This window comes from Cricetulus griseus, chromosome 6, assembly GCF_003668045.3.
Source record: "Cricetulus griseus strain 17A/GY chromosome 6, alternate assembly CriGri-PICRH-1.0, whole genome shotgun sequence".
Taxonomy (NCBI): Eukaryota; Metazoa; Chordata; class Mammalia; order Rodentia; family Cricetidae; genus Cricetulus; species Cricetulus griseus.
The window spans coordinates 105,986,866-106,007,239 of NC_048599.1; the positions used below are offsets into that span (position 1 = coordinate 105,986,866).

The 20,374-nt window shown below is 42.1% G+C and overlaps 1 protein-coding gene across 1 annotated transcript in view; it reads right to left on the reverse strand.

Annotated features, from left to right (window-relative positions):
* Positions 1-4,287: 4,287 nt before the first annotated feature.
* Nostrin (nitric oxide synthase trafficking) overlaps positions 4,288-20,374 on the reverse strand; it is a 33,091-nt gene continuing 17,004 nt past the window's right edge. The window contains exons 6-13 of the mRNA XM_035447069.1: positions 20,111-20,209; positions 19,889-20,014; positions 13,728-13,836; positions 12,246-12,334; positions 9,297-9,422; positions 8,135-8,249; positions 7,252-7,338; positions 4,288-4,424 (exon numbers count right to left, since the gene is read on the reverse strand). Of these exons, the coding sequence (XP_035302960.1) occupies positions 4,288-4,424; positions 7,252-7,338; positions 8,135-8,249; positions 9,297-9,422; positions 12,246-12,334; positions 13,728-13,836; positions 19,889-20,014; positions 20,111-20,209 (888 nt within the window). The remainder of the gene's footprint in view (positions 4,425-7,251; positions 7,339-8,134; positions 8,250-9,296; positions 9,423-12,245; positions 12,335-13,727; positions 13,837-19,888; positions 20,015-20,110; positions 20,210-20,374) is intronic.

A 20,374-nucleotide genomic window follows, 5' to 3' on the forward strand; every position in this document is an offset into this window, starting at 1 on the left:
GACTTTGGGAGCCCATTCCACATAGAGGAATACTCCCTGAGCCAAGATACACAGGGGTGGGCCTGGGCCCTATCCCAAAGGATACCATAGACTCTGATGACACCCTATGGAAGGCTTCACCATCCAGGGGGAGCAGAAAGGATATGTGATAGGTAGGATTTTAGTTGGGGGCGGTGGTAGGGGAGGAGGGGAGGGAGAGGGAACTGGGATTGTCATGTAAAACAATCTTGTTTCTAATTCAAATAAAATCTGCAGGAAAAAAAATTTTAAAAAGAAATGAAATATAAAATTTACATAGCTTCAAGTCACACAGCTCTTACATATTAGAATGGGGATTCAAACTCAAGATGACACCTGAATCTGTGAGCTCTACCTTGACTATACCATGTGGGTTTATGTGACCACAAAGTTGTCAACAGATTCAAGCATATTTGGATTTACAATTCAGCTTTTGCATTTCTGTAGCTAAATAACGGTTAAGAAAATGAATGCTGGGTGGTGGTGGCACACACCTTTCGTCCCAGTGGTTGGAGGCAGAGTCAGACAGATCTCTTAGTTTGAGGCTAGCCCTGGCACATCCGCAAGTTCCAGGGCTACACAGAGAAACCCTTGTCTCAAAAAACCAAAAACACCAACAAAAACAAAGAGTAAACTGTGCTGAATATAGCACTGTGTCTAATTGTCTGGAAATAGTATTAAAATGATGGGGCAGCTGGCTTCAGAACCTGGGTGGCTGAGAAGTCTCCAGGCTATCAAGCGGAGCATCTGCTCAGGGCTCTACAGAGAATGAAGTAGTAATGTACAAAAGGTCCCTGCCCTCTGCTGTGTTCCCACACTCCGGTTCAAGTCTGAGTGCTGCCTTCTCCCTCTCTCCCTCTCCTCTGACTTGTACATTCCTTCCTCATGAACTGCAAAAAGACAATAGGGTGTACTATTTTGATTCCAATGGTCTTCTATTGTTCTCATCAAAGTTGTTAGCCCTCCAGATCATCAAGGCACTAAGAAAGAGTGACTTCATGTTGGTGAAGAATATAACTAAGCTGTCCTTAAAGTATTAAAGGCTTATAATCCTGTACAATAAAATGTACTCCAAATCGAGTATGATGTCATTTTTGATGGACTATAAAGCATTTTAAATGATTAAAACTCCTTTTGCCGTTATGAATATTAATTATGTGTCATGGAAAATGTGAGAAACAAATTAGTGTATCTTTGTGTTCAGTGACATGATAGACACATCAGCTCTTGCTCTGTTAATAAGGAGAACATATAGAATAAAATCTATAATCAGTAAAGAGCTGGCTATGGTTCCCGAGGCCCATATTTCAGGTTATTAGCAGTACTAAAAACTTCTGACATATGAAATATGTGCATATATGCTTAGTGGAATATACTTATTAAAAACCTAGTTCATAGTTTAGGAGCATTTATATTAAAAATACTGTATTCTATGCAAAAAAACTTGTATGTATTATAAATTTTCACCTAATTCACTCTTAATTTCATCCTTAATCTAAGAGGTCCACCCACTCTGCCTGACTGCAAATTCCTGCCCTGCAATATAGGTACGCCTATATTGAAATAGGTCTACCATAGCAAACCATATTTGTATTTTATTTAGTTTACAGCTATAGTATTTGGAAGGAACAACTTGGACCCAGACTCTTGCATATGTGCTTTTCAGTATTTCCTTGAAACTCACACACGTTTCATCTGTCAGATTCTATAGACATGACTTGAATCTCAGATCACGAGGCTTAAAATGAGAAGCTGTGACTGTAGATCGGAGCATCTATCTTTCCTGATACACATTTATGAGGAAGCTGAGGTCAGAGAGGTATGGGATCCAACCACTTAAGTACCATGGCATAAAGAACTGAGCCTGGAATTCAGTCTCTTCACTCTGGGTCCCAGGACACTCTACCCTTCCTCAGGCTGTCTGCAGCATACTCTTGAAAAAGCCAGAGGAAAGGGAGTTTGCTAAAGGGCGGGGGGACTTAAAAAATTACATATCCCAGATGCAATAGCATTTTTCAGCAGCATTCCCAAAGAAGTAAACCATTTGCATTCTGACAAAGCACTACAGATGTACAAAGAAAGGCCCCTTTCTGAATATTTCACCCCAAACTACCATTATCATTACTCCCTATGTACAAAATAGTCTAGCCTGCAGTCAATTGCTGCACATTTATTTTTTGTCCATCAAAGCTCAGTAGAGTGAAGTAGGATGCAAAAGGAAATATAAATTCAAACTCTGCTGTCTGGTAGCCTGCCAATTTTCTTAATGCTGAAGCTGTCACTAACGAGCCATTAGGATTAAAAGTTTGGGCAGTTTCTTCTCTTCACAGTATACTATAAGATGTGCTAAATACAAGGGACTAGGGAAGGGCTGAATACAGGGAATGGATATGAGTCGTGGAGCAGGACATAAAGCTAATTGTTTCCTAGTTCTAACTCTGTCATGGGCTTTTTGTTTTGGGTAGTGGATAAGTGTATAAAACATATTTAATAGCAAAATTTAACATGAACCTTCATGGCTTCCATTCTGAAAACCTATTCTAGCTGTTGAGTTGTACAGACTTTGGGTCTGGTTAATTTTTGTGCATGATGTTTTTATTTACTTGCAAGTTTTTTGAATAATAAATTTTCAAAAACCAATTAACGAACAAAGAACAACCTCAGGCTGTTTTTCTAGGTTTTATGGTATGCTTCATATAATAAATTTTACTTGAATTCCTTGAGGTTTGTTATCTGTACCAAATATTATGTTAGTTATGTGCTTGATAGGAATGTAATAACACATTAACCATAGATGTTCCCCAATTTGGAAATTCCCCTATTAAACATTTGCAAATTAAAGGAAAAGGAGGGCACAGGAGGATAGTGAGAGGATTTTAACAAGTGCAACTATGGATGCTTTAAAAGGATATTCTATGTGGCAGAGAAATAAGATGTGTGAGTATCTCCATCAGCATCACAACTTACATTCACTAGAGTGTGTGATCTCCATTTTCTGCAAGCTGCTAACATTGCATGTCCATTATGCACTGCCACACTTGAGGGAGTTTGCTCTTATTCTCAAGCTTTTCTTATTAAAGGACATTGCAGGAAACTGCATAAAGGTCCCCTTTGGGAGGTAGAATCAGAGGGAAGCAGATCTCTAAAGTTCAAGGCCAGCCTGGTCTGTATAGTGAGTTCCAGATAAGCCAGGGCTACACAGTGAGATCCTGTCTCAACACACACACACACACACACACACACACACACACACACACACACACACACACACACACACACACACACACGACCACACACACACGACCACACCACACAACAAAAGTTCCATTTCAATGGGGAATGTTGGGTTCCATTTTCTACTCCAACTAAGTTCTTGAGTTCCTTTCAGTAGGCAGCTGCATAAGGTGTTCCTTCCACAATGACCTAGTTTTCCAATGGACAAAAGAAGCTCCCATACAGGAAAGAAAGCATGAAATTTCACATACCACTTCCTACCTTGCACTTCCTATTTGCTTTTCCTCAGATCCCAAGCCATCTCTGGCTTGCATTTGGTGATGGGCAGAGGCTGAGAAATTACTACCTCAGAAAGTCATGGGCTCTGCCCTGAGATCCTCTCCTGAGGGTCTAGACTTCTTGTCTCACCCCTCCCTCCCTACCCCCAGCCCAGTGGACTTTGGGGCCTGGCTCCTGATACTTTATTCTGCTTCTGTGTCTATCACATTGCACCCTGCTTGTCTGACACTACTAGTTTGGGCTTTAGTCTATGTTTTTTTTTTCTTATTTCCCAGGCTTTGCTTGACACTTCATAGGCCTGCTATGTCTTTTTGCCACCCAAAGCTAAAGAAAAAGAGGCCACAGAGAAACCCTGTCTCAAAAAAAAAAAAAAAAGAAAGAAAGAAAAGAAAAGAAAAGAAAAAGAGGCACCCAAATCTTAATTATTGTGTGCTTCCAGATAATGATATGACTTCAGGCAAGTGGCTGAAGTCACTCAGGGTAACCATTTCCGTTTTGTCATGAGTGGATCATCTGTAGGGTTTTAGATTTTAGGAACTCTAGGAAGCCATAAACTTCTGTGCTTCACTCAATCCAATTGTCCTTTATTTGACTCTGTTTTGAGCTAATAACTCTGTGTACAGAGCACTGTGAAATGCAGGAAGGTCTCTACCACCCACTGCATAAGAAAAACTTGCAAAGATGATAACTGTCCCTATTTATTTGTACCACATTATTTACAGAATATATAAGGACACTCATCTGTCCAGTCTTGTTTTATAACTGCGCAGCTGTGTTTCCAGCCTTTAAAGGCAGCTCCTCCACATAGGCAGCAGGAAAATGGCCTTTCTTCCCATTTAAAGAGCCGAACCACCATCCTTCTTCTTTCTTCTCATGTATGGTCACAATATCTCCTGCGAGGACACACACTGAGTTAGACAGATGGTTCTGTGCAACTTGAGCACATGCCAAGCAAAAGTTGGTAAGAGTTTTTGAAGAACATTCTGTACCCAAGAAGGTACTTGGTAACATCACTTTCTGCGTTTGATTCAGATGAAGCCAAATTTACAGAGCACTTTGCATGAAACAGCCGAAATACAGAGAATGCTAAAGAGAGTGACATAATACCAGAATCTTTGTACAATTGCGCAGCTGGCTCAATTCATATACAGTGGATGGGTTGTCAGCAAACTCTTTCTTGCTGTCCACACCTTCAGTGTTAGACATATACATATGAGGGTTTAGAGTATTTCATTGAAAGTGTGTTTCTACTAATAGTTTTTTCTTAAAATTGTGATAACTCCCATGCCTCATTTGGATTTGGTCTTTTGGCAGTTTCACATAGAAATCAAGCCCCTCATTCATTCATTTAGACAACTTCAATAGTAAAACATCAATTTGGAGATAATTTGAAGGCAAATGAGTAAAGCCAAATTCCTAATACAGTTCTTATCTAATTTTCTGTTGCCTTTTAAAAATGTCACCATGATCTTAGAAACTTTAAACTTGATGGATGGCCCAGCATGATTTAGTTAAGCCTCCAGCCTGAAAGAATTCTTTTTCTCTGGGCATAGTGTTTGTATATGAAGTGTCCCCTGAAGGCCTGTGTGTTGAAGGTTTAGTCCCCAGACGGTGGTGTTGAGAGATAATTGGATAACGAGGCTGCTGACTTCATTAATGCATTCATAATGAATGACCTTATGCAAAGGTCTGTTGGCAGGAAGAAAGTCACTGAACGGCTTGCATTCGAAGGTCATCTCTTGTTCCTCTTTTCCCCTCCCATCCCCACCCCACTGCCAGCCCTGGGCTTGCTGCCTATTAAGGACTGGGTAGCTTTCCTCCCTCAGTACAACCTTCAACTATAAAAATTTCAGCCTCTCCACAGACCTGAAAGACAACCAAATGAACTGAAACTGACCTTTGGAGGCCAGGAGCTAAAATAACCATTTCTTCTCATCAGCTGTTTTTCTTAGGTATTTTGCCACAGCATTGAAAAGCTGACTAACAGGCTACATCAGAGTAGAAACACACACCTCAAGATCCAACATCTGCTTTTCCTTAGCTCTGTTCTCACATTTGTCTTGTTTACTCTTCCTGCTCAGTCCTGTTCTGAAGGGACAGGTAATGGCTACCTTCCTGTCTTCCCAATCATGCGTGGTTTTCTCTTGGGAGCTCTTTTTTTATTTTTTATTTTATTTTTTATTTTATTCTTTTATTAGTTCAAATTAGGAACAAGCTTGCTTCAGATGTCAATCCCTTCTCCCTCTCCCTCCCCTCCCCCCAACATCCCACCTTCCCCTACCCATCCCCCCTCCACTCTTGGGAGCTCTTTCTGATTTTGAGTTCTCTCTCTCTCTCTCTCTCTCTCTCTCTCTCTCTCTCTCTCAAAAGAATTTACTGGGGTCACTAGGTTGTTTGATGAAATTCAAACAAATTCAGACAAATGACTTGAAATATTATTGTTACCTTCCCCCAGCCTCTGGTGTTATGTTTTGTTGAAAAGAACTACTTAGAATATGAACATAGGTGGGCTTTTCAACCAATAGAGAACTGATACGAACAGGATAATTGTTTAATGTAAATGTTGAAACTTAATCTCGGGATCCTTGATTTCTTGGGTAGCCTCTGAGAAAGGCATTTTTTTTTTTCACTCATAGAAAAGGAGATATGATTGCCAGGAAAAATCTGACTAGCCTGTGATAATTAGAAAGTTCCCTCTAGCTGAGCAGTAGTGGTACACTAATCCCAGCTCACAGGAGGCAGAGACAGGCAGATCTCTCTGAGTTTGAGGCCAGCCTGGTCTACAAAGACAGCTAGGGCTGTTACGCAGAGCAAACCTGTCTTGAAAAACCAAAACAAGAAAAGAAAATAAACACGGAGTGACTGATAGCTGTCATTGCTACAGAATCCATCTTGATTTTCTGTTGTTCTGGAAGCTATATCCTGGTCATAGATAATAAGCTTTCTTTTATGGCACAATTCTTTTTCACAGGCACATTTCTAGGTGTCTGCCTTAGCTTGGACATCCAGCTATAGAGATATGCAGAAAGTGGAGGCTGGACATTTATGCTGATTTAAGAATATTAGTTTATATAATCCACCGAAAAATACTTCTCTGGGAAATATTCTGACACAAACAAAGGGATCTGATCCTTCAGAGTGTCTCTGGGTTCTTTTCTGAGATGTAGAGGAACAAACATTAATCTGGTCATCAATGGACCCAGATTCTAGAATTTACTGTCATACTAAGGAAGGCATCACTCTTCTGCAACTCTACATTCTGAAAAACAAACAGATGGAATTCTATCTCCAGTGAATTCCCATTAGTGGCATTCTGCCCCAGTGTAGCAGTATGGTTTAAGGGCATGACTGAGTTCTGAGTTCAAATCCTGCACTGCCCCTGCTTATGATTTTAGTCAAAGTACTGAACTTTTCTCTGTGTCATTCTTCCCAGCTATAAAGCAGGACCAAATAATATCTGTCTCAGTGGGTTTTGTGAATAATAATTGAATGACATACTCTCAACATACATATGCCTGACACATTCAAAGAAATATGAAATGACCATTAGCTATCATTACACGAGCCTTAGTTTCATGTGCTTTATTTTTGTATTCTAAGAAGAAAGACCGTAAACCTAGTCCAGGAGCATCTTAATGTTGTCCAGATAAGTCAGGATTTTATTCAAAGAAAGCATCTCAACATGAAAAAACAATTAAAATGTTTGAGAACAAGTGTTACCTTTTTCCAAATTCAACTCATCGTCTTGCCTGGCTTGGAAAGTATACAGGGCCTTGCAAAGATGGTTGCTGACTTGGGACACAGAGGCTAGAGGTTGGGATGAAATTGTAATTACCATGGTGACTCAATAGGCAAAATGAACACAATCAGAAAGTCTTTGCTAACAGTATGGTACATAGTTCAAATTTTCTCAAAAGTTTTATAATTTTACCCAATATTTATTCTTTGTTTCAATAAGCATCTATAATATATCCAACATGTGTATAAACTATGCATATTACATAACCAAGACCCAGATTACTGCTATTGTACTAATAATGATGGCAATTTACAATTATTTGATTTCTGTGTGAACATGGTTGATATCATTAAGTAATGTGTGTGGTAGCTGCATTTTTCTTTTTAAAACACATTAGCTTTGCCATTCAGGTAGAGATAGGGGGTATATCATCATCCCTTGTTTCTTAGGGAACTGTTTCTCAAAAAATTCACGTGACTTTTAAATAAATTGTGTGGACCTCAATGTCTTGGGTTTTATTAAAACTCTTTTTGGTTCATTTTTAATAATAATAAAAAAGAACTGGACAGCTGAGATTACGGTATGTAGCTGAGGGACAGTGACCTGTGTCTATGTGCACATGTGCATGAGTAACTTCTCATGTTATAAAATGATTTTCCCAGCCTGTACTCTTTCTTGATTCCTTCCTACCTTTTTTTCCTACATTTGTACACAAAACTACAGACTCTAACAGATTCATCACTCTCAACTGAGAGATAATTTCTTTTTAGTAAATATAGGTAAATGTAGCTTAGAAATCATTTAAATATAGCAATTGACTTTACCCAGAGGACAAACCCACAATGATTTTGGGCCCTGGATTACCTGAAGGCGAAAAGCTAGGGCTGTTCTGCCCACCAGAAGGTGTCTTGCTCACAGCTTTCTCCAATCTCTTCGTCAAGAGAGGCCGGGATATTCTTACATAAGTGTGAGAGTGCTCCTGTGCAGTTTTTATCAGAAGAAAGTCATTTTCAACAAGCATGTTATAAATATTCATGTAACATTGGTTTTTGTATGTCAATTCCTTGGGGTGTGTGTGTGTGTGTGTGCGCGCGCGCGCGCGCGCGTCCTCTTGCACACACACGTGCGAGATTATAAATGGGGATGGTGCATAAATAATCAAAATACTTCTAAGACCTTCTGTGTTTCTGCTTTCTTGTTCCAAAGTTAAAATACTTTCAGAATGAGATGATTACTGTGTGTTATACCTGCATTTCCAATTTGAACTATATGCATGGGCCTAATAGATGAGTTCACAGCAATACTTCTGGACGTCCAAGTTTAACGGGCCTCCAATAAAAGAACTGAGACCATTTTAGAACTCATGACTCTTCTCAGAAAATATACTGTCCCTTTGCCGCTGGATGTTTGGTTATACTTCCTGATTGTGAATGTAATGAAAGTAGCTACAAGAAATAGCTGTCTACCTAACAACTTCTAGCACTGCACAGATGCCTGGGTGTGTGGTGTATCCACACTATAAACTGCCTTACCATGGGCTATGTTTACACTGCACTAAGATGAACCTGATGCTCATCATAAGATCTTACAGAGGCAGGAGGATCTCTGTGAGTTCCAGGACAGCCTGGTCTAGAGAGAGAGTTCCAGGACAGGTAGGGCTGTTACCCAGAGAAACAAAACAAAACAAAACAAAACAAAAGATCTTACAGTTTAGGTCTGTGGAAAACCAAAATTGCAAGTTAGTAGGAATTTTTACAATAGAACCTTGTAAAGCTAAAGTTAAGGTATGAAGAGAGAGAAGAAATCCTGACTTCTTTACTTGAGTGATCTAGTCTCATTCCAAAGGATGTGTTTAGTTGGGTTTAGTGTCAACAGGGGCAAAAGTAAGTTTATCTTTGTCACTGGAGTAAGAACCTGGGGCACAGGCACAGCTCGTAAGTTATGGTGGGCTTTCTGCCTTGACCTGCTTTTAAGCCCTTCCACCTGGCAAGCCCAGGTAAGACATCGCAATCAATCTCACCATTACCTTTTCTTTCCACTTGAAGATGCAGTTGCTACAGGGATGGCTGGGCTTTGGCCTTTGCTCCAGGTCTGCTAACACTGATGACAGTTTGTAGGAGTTTGCTTGCAAAAGGTCTAGTTTCAAACTATTCTGTGGACAGATCATATGGCCATGTGAGGAAATTTCAAGAGAACAAGGCACAGCTGGGTGAATAAAGGAATCCCAGGATACCTTTCAAAGGGAGAGAGTTCTAGAAACATATCCGCTCAGCTCACATACCAATATACAGGAACAACAATGAAAGGATAAGACTCTTAACACCAGGGAGAGGGAAAGACTTGGTGTGTCTTAGTCTTTACTCTTGTAATTAGGGCCAAGAAAACTAGTTAGATAAGTTTCTAGGTAGTTTGTGATGATGAACAACTTTGGACAACCTTTCCCCAGGAACAAGAAAGGAAATAAGTGTTGATTATTCTCAGAGTCACAGAGTTTTAAGGAACTGAGTACATCCCACCAAAATTTGTGCGAGTTGTGTTAGCTTTTATTTAAAGAGGCACATCTTAATATTGCCCAGAAAAGTTTTAGTAACTCTACTCCTCAAAACTGGAAACAACATTTGAATAGTAATCCAGGGTATTTGCATATAAAACAAGGAGTGGCTGTAAGTTCCTAGTCTCTTTCTGCTCTGGTTTTGACCTTGGACTAAAACATCATAGTTACTTCTTTTTAGGAGCAATCGAATTGCAGAATAAACATTGGAAGGGTCTTCTGCAACTCCCTCCTTCTCTCTCTTTTCTATTACCCCGTCATAGTATTCCTAACTCTCATGGACCAACTAGAAAGTTACCTTCTGAAGGAACAGCCTCTAGCCCTCAGCACAGTTCACCTAGGAACAGCTTCACCTAAAATGAGAACCAAACTCCCCATACCTCTGGTGTTTTAGACCCTGAATATGGCAAATTTGAAAGCATCAGAGAAAGCACCAAGCTCTCTTAGGAGCAGTGTGCCTCGCAGCATCTACAGATATCATCTACTCTCAATGCCTCTTTGCCAACGTTCTTGAATCAAATATGGCACTTCAAGGTCCAGGAGACACTGCAACAAGCCAAGCCTCCTCTCCAAGAACCCTTCCCTGGGTAACATGAAATACTACTAAATCTCTGTCAACACTACCAGTATCCCTCTCCCTTGAGGTGAAGCTTATCTAAGGGAGTTCTGTAGCATTTGGCATCCACCACTCGAAGCTTCTTGTTTGCTCATAGACATCACAAGCTTGGGGGATTGATTAACTCTTCTCCTTATTTCTATTGAGTCAGGCTAGTTTGTGAGCAAATGATGCTAATGCATGTTTGATGCTGACAATGACAACAAATCTCAATGCAAAGACAACCAAAGAAATGGGTGGCATGCTTTTATGAATTTATTTTGCTAAATATTTGCATCGTGTTAGCTAATTGAACATTTTGTGCCATCACAAAAGTGTCCTACAGTATGTTTTATGATTTTTCTGTAAATGACACCTACATGTCATTGCAGTAGCATTTCAGATCTCTGTTCCCAAGCAAACAGATTCAGACTTTTCTTTTCACAGAAAGTGTTAGGGTCATATCTAAGCAGCCTTCCCACTAAAGGAAATCTACACACACACACACATACACACACACACACACACACACACACACACACACACACACACACACACACGTCTACATCTTCTCGCTTTCACCAAACCACTACTGAAACTCCCAAGTTGGGCAGAATTATTAGACATCTACTTCCTCAAGAGAGTTAGATTGGGTAAAGAAAGTTCTCCCAATTCCTGTATCCTCTAATACATTACTAAAATGTCCATTCTTCCTGAATTCTTGTATTAACAGGACCCCACTTTTCACCACTCAAACCACAGCACAAGCCCTCTCCTAGCACCTTCCCATTCCCACTCAAATTTCCCCCAAATTTTGCTTAAAAAATAGCTCCCTGCTTCCTCAGAGGCCTTTACTACACCCCATGGCCTCCTTTGCCACGCCCCATGCCCTCCCTTGCCACACCCCATGCCCTCCTTTGCCACACCCCATGCCCTCTTCCTGATTATAACGCTATTTTTTTTCTTGTTTTCGGAGGACTCTGATGTCAGCTCTTCAGCTGGAAAGTAGAATGGAAAGCAGAGTTCTATTAATAACGTTAGCTGCGCCTCCACTCATGGTGAGGTTGCATCCTGATATGCCCAATGTTAGCTGAGAATTGATGTGATGCATCCAACCCACTGAGCAACCGGGCTGGCAGACCTAAGACGTGCTCAGAATCTTATATTAGCTTACACTGGGCAAAATCACCCGGTACAAAGACAGTCTCATAATAGACTGAGGACATCCCCTCGTAATTTACTGGGCATTATACTGAAAGTGAAAAACCAGAACTGCTATGTGTGTATACTATCCCACCACCATAAAAGGTAAATAATCATCAAGTCAACTAGACATCGGTCAGATTTTGAGTTCCTTCTCTGAGCACCGTGCTGGCATTTTCTTGATAACAGTGCATCCTCAAAAAGCTCTATGGTACAGTATCCATATTCCCATTTTGCAGGTGGGAACAGTCATGCCCCAGGTTTCTATGACCAGCAAAGCTAAATCTAAGGATCAGCTTCTGTGAATGGCAACCCAGTGATTTGGTGATTTCAGTCAGGTGTCAGGTTCGAAGTGCCGATGATTTCACTAAAGAATGCATCTATTTTGGAGACTTCTATTTAGAACACAATTATGTGTCTCTTTCACAGAAAGTAAAGTCAACATTTCTAGGTGGTAGGAATTTTCCCCACTCCTTCAACAAGTTGTGGAGGAGCCGGTTGTCTTAGCTCTTCCAGTCAATTGTTCTGATGCAGGAGGAAGGAGTGGCAAGCAGGGTAAGTGGGCTGAAAAATAGGTATGCTAAAAATAACCCTTTCATCAGGAAATGCACTCTGCAAATATTTACCTCATCCATTAAGGCTTCTGCATCCTTCTTGCTCTTGGCATCAGAGAAGGAGGAGTTGCTGGACAGTGTTTTGAGCTTCTGTTCCAGGCCTGAAAACAAACCACATTCTAGGTCACCTTTCACCCAGTACTGGTTGGGCACAGCACTCAACAGGCACCTTTGAAGAGATCCTGAAAGCTAGAAGTGATACATATGGGATTTCCTAAATGGGGGTTAGGGAGTGGGGGGTGAGAGCTTCTCTGTGTGGCTGTCCTGGATTTACTCAATGGATATGATAAGTGAACATACAGTTCATCGTTGCCGCCCTTATTGGATGAAACTTGAGAAATGCTGGTACTTAAAGGATCAGACTGGGATTTTCAGGGTAAGATTTTGAGTTTCCCTTGTCCATTCCAGTATTCCTCACATTGTCACAATCCCGCTAGGTTCTTCCTCCTTGTTCTTTTTACGTCTGCAGTGCTTTCTATCTTGGGTTTCCTAGCTATGTCAAAAGAAATCTTGTGTTCCATGCCAAGAAGCTGGATTAGAAACGTGTGCTTGTTTTGTTGTCTGTACTACCTTGGAATTATTTTACCTCTAACCCCTCCCCGAGTATGGGACTTAATGTGAGTAATTGTCCTAACATTTCAAACTCTAATAAAAAGATAAAAATGAAACCCCAAACCACGTTTAAGTTACACAGATCGTCTCTCATCCCAGCTACTTTGAGAAACAATAAAATTGTACATTTCTAAAGCATAGCAGTGAACTACCTATATAATTCTCATAAATTGACTGAAGTATCCTTTATACTTTTTTGCTTTCTTTATTGTGATCTTTTGAGATGAGAGTCTCACTCTATGCCAGGCTGGCCTTCAAGTCACTATGTAGCCCAGCCTGGGATCCAGCCCACAGCAGTCTTCCTGTCTCAGCTTCCCAAGTGCAGGGATCATGGATGTGCACCCATACCTGGCTCTAAGTTGTTTTTTTTTAAATTGTTATTAATGATGTTTGTGTATGTACATGTGTGTGTATAAGACATGTGGACATATGTGCCACAGAGCACATGGGGAGGTCAGAAGACACCGTGATGGAGCTCTCCCTCTTCACCTTTACATGGGTCCCAGGGATCACCTCACATTGTCATGTTTTCAAGGCAAGTGCCCTTGCCAACTGAGCATCCCACCTGCCCCACACCTGACTTTAATTCTTTTTTTCCTTTTATTCAACACAACTTAGATTTAATATGCCATTCTTTAAAGAGAGGCAGGCACCCTACTCCACAAAAGCACACTAACCCTAACTCCAAGTAAAGCTTCTGAGTGTGATCTAATACTTTCCTTTACCCTGAGTCTAAGGACACTGTCACAAGCCAGGGATGGTACAAGCTTGTATCTCAGTTCATGAGATGCAGAGACAGGAGACAGGTGTGAGGCCAGTCTGGTCTGCTCTATGTAGTGAGTTCCAGGCCAGCCATGGTTCTCCGGCATGAAAATCACACACCTTCTTTGTCTCTTGAGGCCTTTTCAATGTCTCTTTGCAGTCTCAACAATTTTGGTTTTATCAACAACTTCCGTCTTTCTTTATCCATTGTATTCTTTAAATCTTCTTCCTTTAAAAGAAAAAAAAAAGACATTTAGTAACTTCAGGGAAAAAATGAGAGTCACTACTCCTAGTTTTCCTGAGACTGTCCCTCACTGTATTTGGTGGTTTTTACTTTACCAGAGGGGTGAGATTGAAAAATGAAGATCATTTTTGGTTCACACACATTGATCCATCTGTTTTAGGCCTGATTAGTAAGGTCACATCCCACTCACAATTATTCAGTTCATAACTAAGCATTTTCTTTAATAAAACAATTACTCAGGGAGGAAGAGATCTTTATGGTGACTCCAGCTTCTTGATAAATAAACTATTTGCAGGATACTTCATGTCTCATGACATAATTGATATTGACTCAAGCTCAAGTCTTTAATCATCCACTGTGAACCCTGTGCGTGCCTGAGGTTAGAGCTGCCTCGGGAGTGGACAAGTGTTTGTTGAATGCTGTGTTGGCTTGCTATCAGGACCACTAGAGCTAGCATGCATGCCCAGACCCAAATGGTGCTCTACCTGATTAGTTCCCAAAACACAGTATTAGGAGAACCAGCAATTCAAGGCCACATATGTGCAGCAATAGCCTAGGCACCAAGGCTGTAGACTTATCTGGACTTCTCAGTGGCATGAAAGGAGGACAGAGGGCATTCTGCAGGAGAAATGGTGCCAGGAAAGGAAAGGGGGCTCTGTGGAGAGTCTATCAGGGCCAATAAGTAGATTTGCTTGAGCAAAAATGGTGGAAGAAAATGTGGCCTGTGTCAGTTATAGACTAGAAGTTAGGGCTGAAGCTGCCAAGTTTATGTGGTTTTGTTTTGCTTGGTTTTATTTTGAGACAGGATCTCACTGTTTGGTTCAGTCTTTTGGGCTTCAACTTACAGCAGTCTTCCTGCCTCAGCCTCTCAAGTGCTGGTATTACAGGTATGAGTCACAATACCTGGTGGAATGTGAGTTCTCTGTGGTTACTTCAGGGTTGGATGAAAATAAAACAATAAAGCTCGAGGGTTGGGAGGTGGCTGAACAGGAGTGGACTGCAGCCTTCAGAGGAAGGGAGGAGCTGTTAGGGGAGGGGAAAGAACTAGAATTGTGGGTGCTGGTAGAGACCTGGCTTTAGATAAACCACCATGAAGAGGGAGTCACGCAGGAAGTAGAGTGAGAGCATCATCCCCATAAAAATCTAATAGACCGATTAAAAGATTGTCTTTCTATGTCACACAATGTGAGTTTCCCTGTGTCTTTATCACACACACTTCTGTACATTTCAGTACATTTCACTGGACGTTTGCCCATCTGAGGGCTCACCGACAGTGCAGGAAGAAGGAAAGGCACCTTTCATTGTCATTCCCATCTTCCCCTTCCTTTCTGCTCTGAACAAATCAACTTGAGGACACTGGCTGTGTTTTCCTCATTGTACCTGTGACACAGAGATGTGAAAGAAGGCCCAGGCTGAAGCTGGCAGGTGCCCAGTCCCTAAACACAAAAATAGTACTCTGACCCTAGATTCTCCACCACTCCTCAGGGCTGCCTGGAGTAGAGGCCTCAGCTGGTGTCATTGGGTGAGATCTGACTAAAGACTAAGGACACCTCACTCTAGCCCTAAGCTCTCATTGGAGGAATGCAATCAGTGTGGCTCCTGCCCTGGACCTGCTGGGGACATCTAGTATTTAAGCATTCATTGCCAGGAATGCCACCTCCTAACATTTCAATAGAATGCTAGTCAAATGCCCCAGTGGTTACAGTGGCATTTTAAAACTTTATTACATTTATTTATTTGCAAGTGTTTATGGAGGACATAGGACAACTTGTGGGAGTTGGTTCTGTCCTTCCACCATGTGGCTCTTTGGAATGAAATTTAAGGGCATGGTAGCAAGTGCCTCCACCCTCCCTCTAAGCTATCTTGCCGGCTCAGTAGGGATGTTGTAATTACAGCTAGTAAGAGAACAGCAGGTACATTTCACTGCACGTTTGCCCATCTGAGGGCTCACCGACAGTGCAGGAAGAAGGAAAAGGCACCTTTCATTGTCATTCCCATCTTCCCCTTCCTTTCTGCTCTGAACAAATCAACTTGAGGACACTGTGTGTCTCCATACTTTGTCCTTCTTTCCCAAACATTGACTAGGAACAGGGCGGTACTAAGAGAGGCATGTAGCGATACAATCCTTTGAAGGTGGATTTTACAGAATTTATAAATAGTTCCACATTGGTCAGTGACCCTCCACATTGGGAACTCAGATTACTGTCCTGTGTCACTTGCTCTTGTCTGAGTAAATCGCATGGCGCTGGATAAAAGCCAGCTCATACTCACTGCCGATGACTGTGAAATGAGATGCTGGAATGCTTAGCTTCAAGGATGTCCCGGCAATCCCAGTCAGTCATTTGAGACAGACTTAGTTATACAGTTGCATTCTAGAGCTGTTTTTTTTTTTTCGAGACAGGGTTTCTCTGTGGCTTTGGAGGCTGTCCTGGAACTAGCTCTTGTAGACCAGGCTAGTCTTGAACTCATAGAGATCCGCCTGCCTCTGCCTCCCGAGTGCTGGCATTAAAGGCATGCACCACCACCACCCGGCCAAGTTTCCTAAAAATCATAAATTTCCATGAGCATGTAGACTAAAGATGAGCCATCCTAACTACCAATTATTACAATAGGACTCTAGATTTTCCCAGAGTGCCCTAATTTTATTGACAAGTTAGGTGATGGAAGCATTTTCATTGCCCCTTGTAAGAAAACAGCAGATGTGTTTCTCATATACTGGCCTAACTGAGGCTGGAAGAAGAGCGCCCTCCCTTTCGTTCCAGCTGCCTCCCTTTCTGCTTTGAGTAGACATGGATGCTAGTAGCCCCTTCACCTTTGCCAAGGTAGGAAGAGAAAAAGACCCAGTTAAAGAAACAGCTGGCTATTTGTGTGGCTGTTGGGGGTAGGGAAAGGTTAATCCTGTTGGGATTCAGAGCTCTTGTCCCCTCCCCTCTCCCTCTATCCCCTGTACTCTGAATAGGGGTATTGGTTCTTGGCCCCTGGGTCAGCTGCATGTTTAATCCAGTTGGGGAGCATAAATAGGCTGGCTCTACAGACCAGAGATGAGTAAGAGCTGGGAGGGAGTTTGGAAGCCTGAATAAGTCCCAGTAGACAGCACAGGAAAGAGTGGAAGTCATTTTTGCAGGTCATTCATCAACTCCTAGGTATGGCGTGTGTAGCTCAGTGTGGTATGCTTGCCCAGCATGCACAAGGAGGGCCCTAGGCTTATTCACTCCTCCAATAAGGAAAGGAAAAATCTAGGATCCTGGGGCCTGGAGTTCCAAGCTAATTGTGAGGCTGAGGCATAGAGGCCACTTGAATCCAGTACCTGCTTGGGGGAAAAACGTGGGGTTTGGCTTTGCTCTTTGTTTGTTGTTTGTTTTAGAATAGCTAGCTCCTAGAGGACAAAGAATTTACTCTGAGAAGCTGAGTGTGTAGCTCACATCTGTAATACAAACACCCAAGAGGCTGAGGCCAAGAAACAGAAGCAAGATGACTGGGCTCTGATGAGAGAAATGGATTCGCTTTCAGCAGTAAACATCACCCTGGAGCAGAAGCCCCCAAATGGCCTAAGAACAGGTCTCCATCAGTTCACTCCTAGTTTTTAAAGGGTAGGGATCTTTTAAAAATGCCAGTGTTCCCCATGTCCTGGACTTATAGCTCTTGCCCTCTGAGTAAGGATCACACTTACTGACATCTAACACACAGACCGTGATGAGTGGTCACTTCTGGGACCAGTTCAGTTCCTCTATGAGGGCTCTGGCTTTGAGTCTCTTGGGTCACTCATCCAGAGGGAAGCAGGCTGTTATGCATTGCCAGGTGAGAGATGGAAAAATACACATTGGGAAATTAAATATGTGTATGTGCACACACGTGCTTGTACACACACACACACACACACACACACACACACACACACACACACACACACACGCATGCAGATTCAGAAAGTGGAGGTAGGAAGGGAACTATACAAGGAGAGAAGAGTGGGGGAACAGGGGAGAGTAATGGGATTCATGTGACATGAGAGAAGGGAAGACGGTTTTGTAGGAGGTAGAGGAATAGCGAGAGTGACTGAAGAGGAAGAAAGTAAGGCCATAGGGGAGAGGACAAATAAGAGCGAAATATGTGCCGATATGTTATTTATGATTTAATAAAGCCACTGGAGATCAAAATGCAAAACTAGCCACAGCCATAGAGCCAGGCAGTGATGATACACACTTTTAATCCCAGCAGCCATACTAGCTAGCCATAGAGGTCAGGCAGTAGTGGCACACACCTTTAATCCACAGATGGATCTCTGTGAGTTCAAGACCACCCTGGGCTACACAAGAGTGAATCAGTCTAAAAGAATAACAGAGCCCATGCCTTTAATCCTAGCACTAGGGAGGTATAAAGGGAAGAAGCAAAGGGTCTCATGTGAGATTTAGTTTTCAGACAGAGAGCATTGCCTCTGAGGATTTGTGGAGACAGGATTACCATTTCAGCTAGGTTGAGGAAAAAGCTACTGGCTTGGCTGCTTTGCTTCTCTGTCTTCAGCTTGAATACCAATATCTTTGGGTTTTATTATTCGTGTTACAAAAATATAATGGCATATATATGATGCTATAATGAAATTACTCTATATGAAAAGAAAAGACATTTCCCATTTTCACTCCCAGTGCCTTGCCAAGTCACTTGAATGAACTTGGAAATTAAGCCTTTCCTTGTAGAGCTTGGAGATGTCTGAAGTCATCCACCCTTGCCTTGTGAGGGATCCAGAGGTCCCAGATATGTTACACCTGGATTCCTGACCCACGTAAATTGTAAAATATCAAGTGTTTAAGCCAGAAAATTTGGAGTCAATTTACCATTTTTGTGGAAAGCCAATACAACAGTCACTTATAGGTCACTGAACATGCCTGCCTAGGATTACTCTTAGAAAGAGTGCTATGATTTAAATGATTTATCGTGAGATAAAACCAACCCCTCCTTACTGGACAGTGGTGGCACACATCTTTAATCCTGGGAAGTAGGGGCAGGCTGATCTCTGAGTCTGAGGCCAGCCTGGAATACAGAGTGAGTTCCAGGACAGCAGGGTTACACAGAGAAACCCTGTCTGGAAAAACCCTGTCTTTGACTCTTTTGACTGCTTGTGGAACCCTTTTCCTCCCACTGGGTTGCCTAATTCAGCCTTCCTATTAAAGGCATATGCCTGAATTTATTGCATCGTGTCATGTCATGTTCAGTTGATATCCCCAAGAGGCCTTCTCCTTTCTTAAGGGAAATGGAGGAGCAGTGGATTTAGGGGAAAGGGGAGGCGTGTGTGGGGGGACTGGGAGGAGCAGAGAAAGGGAGGGTGCAGCTGGGATGTATGAGAGAAGAATAAAAAAAGATAAAAAGGAAAAAGAAAAAGAAAACAAAACAAAAAAAGGAAAGAATCCCCTAAAGCAGAAGTACTGAGAAGATGGACTTTCAGAGATTAGAGATGAGGACCCTCCTTGGTGAATGGACTAATGGCATTGTCATGGGAAAAGTTTGTCACAGAAGCAAGTTCAGCCCTAGCTCTCTCATCCATGTGGTGCCTTTTTCCTGTCCTGTTGCTATGCATCTAAGAGGACCCTCAGCAGACTCAGTCACGAGAACCATAATCCTACTGAGAATCTATCTAATCTCTGTCAATTACCAAGTCTGTTGTATTCTGTTCTGGCAGCATGCAAGACTGACTAGGACAAAGAGCCCACATGTCTAACCCTCAGCCAGCCTTTAAAGGGAATGTGGCTGCAGGTGTAACCCATAGATTATTTGTGATTATTTATACCACTATGAAAAACATAACATCTTTATTTACAAAAGAAGAGAATTCTACCCAGGCATGATGACACATGCTTGTAATCCCAGCTCCTGGGAGGTGGAAGCAGGAAGATCAAGATTTCAAAGGCCAGCTTTGGGCTATAGGAGACTAGGGTGGGGTGTTGGGGGAGAAGACAGCATTTGTTTTAACACTGTTTTCAGGATGCCTTCTCAATACATGGCCGAGGTGGCCTGTTAAGGTCACTTCCTGCCACTTTGTACTTACAAAGTAGTCAGTCAGTAGGAACTCGGATTTGTTTTCTGTAGATAGGATTGCGGTTTCTTCCATTAGAGCCTGGATGTCTTTCTCAACGTCAACCTTGCTGATGGCACAGTGGATCTGTGTGTGGCACTGCAACACCAAGCAAGGTAGAGTGGGGTCACTGAAGAACTGTTTCCTGCCACCCTTTCCATGCACACCAGAAACGGATCCACCTCCACTACTCACTGTGGTCAACGTCTGTCCAAAAAGAGAAATATGTTGGCTGTACTGGTTTAAGTTATTGCATAAAAGCTGAATTCTTTCCTTCTCCAGCTCCAGCATGCTCTGAAGAGAAGAAAAAAAATGAGTGAAGATTAAGTATTTGTCCCCCAAAGTTGGTCACCCCTCCCACACAGTCATCTACCCCACCGTGAGGTAGCCTGAGCAAATTGTCCTGATGCCTTCCACTATGGTACATCCAAACCACAGTGCAAGGAGATTCCTAGGACA